General features: G+C 45.3%; 1 protein-coding gene across 1 annotated transcript; it reads right to left on the bottom strand.

The window, feature by feature from the left end:
- Positions 1–4960: 4960 nt before the first annotated feature.
- SMIM36 (small integral membrane protein 36) lies at positions 4961–5242 on the bottom strand (the record flags this gene model as incomplete). The annotated part of the gene is made up of 1 exon (XM_080923493.1): positions 4961–5242. The coding sequence occupies one exon, from the start codon at positions 5240–5242 to the stop codon at positions 4961–4963; it is 282 nt and encodes a 93-aa protein (XP_080779619.1).
- Between the last annotated feature and the right edge of the window lie 851 nt (positions 5243–6093).

Genomic DNA, 6093 nt, shown 5'->3' with positions numbered 1-6093 from the left:
GAGGTCAGAGCTCACAGCAGTTGTGGGAGCTGATGTATTCTGTGAGCCCAGAGCGGATCTGTGCTGTTTTGAGATTTGTCAGGTAAGAGGTATGTTGGTGCATTTGAGCACTTTCTGTGCTGACAGTGTTTCCTTGTGTGTCAGCGCTGTACAAATAAGATGAAAGTGACTTCAGGCTGGTGCCAGCCTTCAGTTCACTTCTGTATTCGAATGGGTAAATAGTTCACACACTTAAATAATTCATTATTAGCAACAAATGATTCCCGGCACAGCCAAGGACTGATGGTGACTCATGGGCGTGCCGTGACTTTGGCTTTCGGCCACCTCCCGTAACCACAGTTTATTATACCTTTGCTCTAATCTGATTGGATGTCTTCACAAGCCATGTTTACACAAATCACTATGGGAACAGGGCTACTTTCCAAAACCGAAAACGGGAGACCAGGAGACTGACTGGAACACTATGGAAAGTTCTAGAGCAAAATGACTTAGACCAAACATCAAAAGGTGTGTGTTTGCAGGCTTGCCATGTGTAGGTATGTGTGTGCGTGTATGCACACATGATGCTCTTGTTTCAGTTCTCAGGAGCTGTCTGCTTCCCCAGCTCTGGGACTACAAATCCACACCATCACGCACAGCAAACCCATGAACTGATGGATGAGTTCTCTCTCTCCAGACCAGGGAGACCTTGTCTGGATCTTCTCCCACTTTCCCCCACCTCGGGCATGATTTTAATTCCATCAAAAATATCAGTCTTTCCTCCTCTTCTCCACGTCAAATAGTTCTTACTGCTAATCTGCAATAAGACACCATTATCAAGCTGATTGCTGCTCCAGATTCCAAACTCCACAAACATGCCTGCTCTAAGCTTCTCCTGAACAATGATAAAATCTCCAGAAGCAACTTGTTTTCTTTTTCCTTGGGTAGTTCAGGCTTCTGAACCAAGTTTCCCTTCCCTCACACCTCCCCCCAATTTTAGCTTTCTTCTGAGCATCATTTTGCATGCCTGTCAGCATTGGATTGCACTGGAGGCCACCAAGCTGGAGATGTGTCAAATGGAGAAAGAAGGGATCCCAGCAGAGGTGAGGGCAGAAGACATAAGTGCAGACTTCCTGCTGTCTTGGGAATAGGTTAAAGTCGGATAGGACAAGAAGGCTAACATTGAAGAGAAATGCTACAGCCGAGTCAGGTTAGCGCTTCTCACTTTGTATATTTCAAACACTAGCAGGTGTTACTGTGGCTCAGTGGTAGAATATTTACCCTGCATAGCAATATGCACAGCACTAGACTCTAAACTATCTGACACTAAGGAGGTACTGCCCTAATCCAGAGGATTCCTGTATTAAGTATTCCCCCAAATAAAGGCAGGGAGAGGTAAGTCACAAGAATGGCCACTGTGTTTTCACCTCCATGAATTACTCTGCTAGTGTTCAGGGATCCTGGGCAGCTTTGGCATCATCATGCACACACAGGTGACAGTCAGCATCACTGGATTCTACCAGCTCTATCCTAGCACTTCAAGGCTTCTGCATGACACTCTGAAAATGCATCAGGGGCCTGGTGAGATGGCTCAACAGTTATGAACACTTGTCACTCTTGCAGATGGCCCAGGCTTGATTTCTAGCCAGCCAACATGGAGGTGGCTCATGACCGTCTGTAATGATAGGGGAGTTTGAGACTGTTGGAGAGGGCCTCACAAAGTCCTGATTTCAGTGTCTGGGCACCAGACATGCAATTGGTAAACCTACATATGTGTAGGTGAAACACTCATACATGTAAAATAAAATAAATATTAAAACATTTGTTAAGATGATTATTTGAAGAGAACTGAATACCTAGGGCTAATACTGATCAGTTTTTATAGCAATGAAGTATAGAACTTGGGTTCCATAATGTATAATATTAGGGGCAGTTTGTGCATGCATGTGTGCGTGTGTGTGTGTGTGTGTGTGTGTGTGTGTGTGTGTGTGTGTGTATCTGTGTGTCTGTGTGTGTGTGTTAGGGAGAGACAGAGAGAGAGAGAGACAGATAAAGATGGAGGGAGGGAGTAAGGGAGGAGAGAGAGAGAGAGAAAGAGGAAAGGGAAGGGAAGGAAAAAGGGATTAGGATTTTTTACAGTCTTGAGACAGTATCTTACTATGCACTCCATGTTAACCTCAGACTCAGGATTCTCCTAATGCAGTCCTCCAAGGGCTAAGATAACAGATGCGTACTGTCTGGCCTGGCTGCATTTTCAGTGTTGATAACAGTAATAGCCATATTGGATTTGGGGGTTTCGAGGTGGCGTTCCACCCTACTTCCTGTGTGGGATAATCTGAACCGATTTATGGCAGAATGGCTGCATTTCAAGCCAAACTCAAATTCTGAGGTACTATGTCTAAAGATTTCGACAAATAAGTAAAGGAATATGAGGTGTTGAGAAAAATTCAACTCCTAAGGCTTTCCCTCTCAAACTTTCACTGTGTGTGGAGGAACGGCCCTTATCCTAAACTGACCCGACTCCTCGAGTGACGTGACTCCTTCTTAGGCCTACCTGTCTTGGTGTACTAACAATGGCTTTCTTGTCTCTGAAATGTTGCTGTCTGTTGGGCATTTTTTTACATATGCTATTCTAAACTTCATGGACATCATGATTAAACTCATATTTTAAAGTGGCTTGGGGAGTCAAATCCTGCACTGGCTTACCAGCAGGTGGTAACAGAAGGGAACTGGCATGGGCTTGTCTGGTAGAACGCCTAGCCCAAGTCCACTGTCCCCTAGTGACTTTCAAAACATCAGGGGATACCGTTCTGTCCAAATCAGGACAATTAACTTATCCCCCATTGGCAAGTCTGGCCATGATACTCAGTGGAACAAACCTGGTCATTATATGACTTAACGGGTGTGCACTGAACCCTTGCTATTGAAAGTGATCAGTAGGTAGAACAAACAAAGGGGCTGTTGTCTGTGGTGGAAAAATATTACAAAGGGGAGAGCAATAGGAAAAGGTTCACATACTGGCTGCTGAATGGGCTAGCTACTCGGAGAACTCAAAGAAGCCACAGCTACACTTTGAGCTACATATCATTAAATGTAAACTATTTTTGTGTCACTGTCATATGGGACTGTGAAGAATAAGTAATACCATGGGTGAAAACAAAGCCAAATCCCTTATCTTCCTCTCCTTTCCCTGCCGCCCTCTGCGTCTTCTATATGTGTATGTACCCTGCAGCTATTGCTGTGGCCAAATTAGGCAAAATGTCGCATTTGCTTTATCAGTAATTGCGCATGATGGGAGAGTAACTAATTGAAAGAATATGAACCAAGGAAGTGCTAATCCCTCAAGGAAACAAAAATAAGATGGTATTTGAAGGTTTGTGTGTGTGTGGGGGGGGGGCATGTTTCTGGTTAGCAATCCATCCCACTAGGTTTCTGTGGTGATTTTATTAAACCCAAGAACCTCATAGCTGTGAAACCAATAATTTTTGTAGGAAATAGCCTTAATTAAAATTAAGAAATGGTGAGGCTGGAGAGATGGCTCAGTGGTTAAGAATGTCAGCTGCTCTTCCAGAGGTCCGGGGTTCAATTCCCAGTCCCTACATTCACAGCCATCTGTAAGTATAGTCCCAGGGAATCCAACGCCCTCTTCTGGGCTCTGTGAGCACAGCATGCATGTAGTGTGCTTAAGCACATGCATGGTAAACACCCATCCGCTGGAAATAAAATAGGGTAACTAAAAATGATATTCTCTAGGACTTGAAATGCAGACACAAACAGGAGAAGAGACAGAGGGGTAGGAAGAGCGTGCTCAGAACTTGGGAGGTGGAGGTAGGAAGATCTCTGAGTTCGGGGTATCCTAGTCTACAGAGTGTGTTCCAGGAAAGCCAGGCTATACAAAGAAACTCTGTCTTGGAAAAACAACAAACAAACAAACAAAACAACAACAACAAAAAGAAAGAGTATGAGATAGTTACAAGAGATGTTTATATTATATCAAGTCAGCTTTTAAGACTAGAGGTAAAACTTCCTGTGTCTGTGCATGCATTTATTTACACATGTGTAGGTATGTATACATTGTGCATCCTGTGTCTGTGCATGTATTTATGCATGTGTGGCTATGTATGCATATGTATATGCATGGATATAGAGACCAAAGGCAGGATAGTTTCTTCTATTGTCCTCCATTTTATTGTTTGAGGCAGGGTCTCTCACTGAGCCTGACCCTGAAGCTCACTGATTCGACTAGAGAAGGTATCTCAACCCAGGGATTCACCTGTCTCTGGAGTTACAGGCCCATAGTATCACGCCCATCTTTCACATCAATGCTTGGGGTCTGAACACTGGTCCTCATGTAGGAAGAGCTTTTCTGAATGAGATCTCTCCAGTCACCAGAGATTAAACTTTCTGATGAGAAAGTATGCATAGGAACAAGACCAACATTCATCACACCAGGACTAAGTATTAAACATGGCCTCACGTAGTTTTAGCACTAGACCATTCAGTCTTGGCCACACAGCTTATATTGAAAGATAAATGGAATGTGATGAGCCATTACACATAGAGATAATATCTTGAAGTCTCTCTCTCTCTCTCTCTCTCTCTGACTCCTTAAACATAATGACATTGTACAGATGAGTTAGTTTCATTATTTATTACACACACAGTTTACCCACCCTACCTGTCTTTTAAACCTTATTCAAAGGCCACCCCTGCTAGCTTGAAGGTACTAGGAACCAGCCTCATTCTGAAACATCCTGCCTGAGATCTTGTATGTGGAGAACACAGTAGAAGACCATTTAGGGCATCTTACCTTAAACGGTCGTTTTCTTCACAAGGAGAGTGACAAGGGGGCAGATACTAAGACAGAGTCTCCATGTCCTCAGCCAATCAGGACGTTCATTTGTGAAGAACGGGAGCCACAATAGGGACAGTTGTTTTCTGCTGCGTTTGTTGGTTTCTTCTCAGTATCCCTTCTCCACTCTCACACCACTGTGCTTATCTTCCCCACTGGAGCAGGATCTGTAAAGTGAAGGCTGGGTCGCCTTGACCAGTGGGATCCAGGAGCACTGTGCTGAGTCACCACCACTCGGAGGGAAGGCTGGGCATTCGGTGTGGTCTCCGGAGTATATTCCTTGCTGGGATCTTTGCCTCGGCAGTCATACAGCACACAGGAGATGAGGAACACCAAGAGCAAGATGACGTAGCTTGCAACAAGGATGATGAGGTTCAAGGTGACAGGGTCGATCTCCAGATAGAACTCCATCACCTCTCCCACAGTGGGGACGTGTGTCTAGAGAAAGGCATTTGGGGTCAGTTTGGGCATCGCAGGGAGTAGATACAAGGGCTACATTGACTCTGGAATAAAAATACAATAATCTCCGCTGCTCCAGGAAACCTCGGGGATTAGAGCTGCTTGGTTTAATAACTTAAGCTCTTTCTGTTAATACCGTGGCCACTGACACTGGAGAGAAGCGTGTGGGAGGGAGATGGAGAGGAAATGGGGAGGGAGAGGGAGGGGAGGGGAAGGGAAGGGGGACGGAGGGAGGGGTGAGGGAGAGAGAGAGGGAGAGAGAGAGGAAGGGAGGGAGGGGGGAGAGAGGGAGGGAGGGAGGGAGGGAGGGAGGGAGGGAGAGAGAGAGAGAGAGAGAGAGAGAGAGAGAGAGAGAGAGAGAGAGAGAGAGAGAGAGTACAAACCTGGATTGCCCTGAAAGCCATAAAGTCCTGTTGGCCTTCACACTATGGAAGCTTAAAGTGAGTTATGGGGTGATCTGGGGTTCCAGGTCTTTGGGATTTGGATCAGCTTTTGAAAATCAGGATGAAAGTACAAGCATCCAATAGGAAGACTCACCGTGGTGTTTGGAATGGCTCCCACAGATGCCTGTGTTTGAATACTTGGTCTCCATTTGGTAGAACTGTTGGAAAAGGACTGGAGGATGTGGGCTTGTAGGAAGAGGTGAATCATTGTTTTGTAGTTTAAAAGGGGTCGAGATATTTCAAGTGTGCCTCTGTCTCCCTCTTGCTTGTGGTTCAGGATGTGACTTTTAACTGTCCCGGCTGACATCGTGTGTCCTGGTGCTGTTGCATCAACATCACGGATTCTGATCCCCGGAAACC

The sequence above is a fragment of the Micromys minutus genome, assembly GCF_963924665.1.
Source record: "Micromys minutus genome assembly, chromosome: 10".
NCBI classification, from domain to species: domain Eukaryota; kingdom Metazoa; phylum Chordata; class Mammalia; order Rodentia; family Muridae; genus Micromys; species Micromys minutus.
Note: the sequence above shows the minus strand (reverse complement) of the source record. Positions and strands in the feature narration are given on the sequence as shown.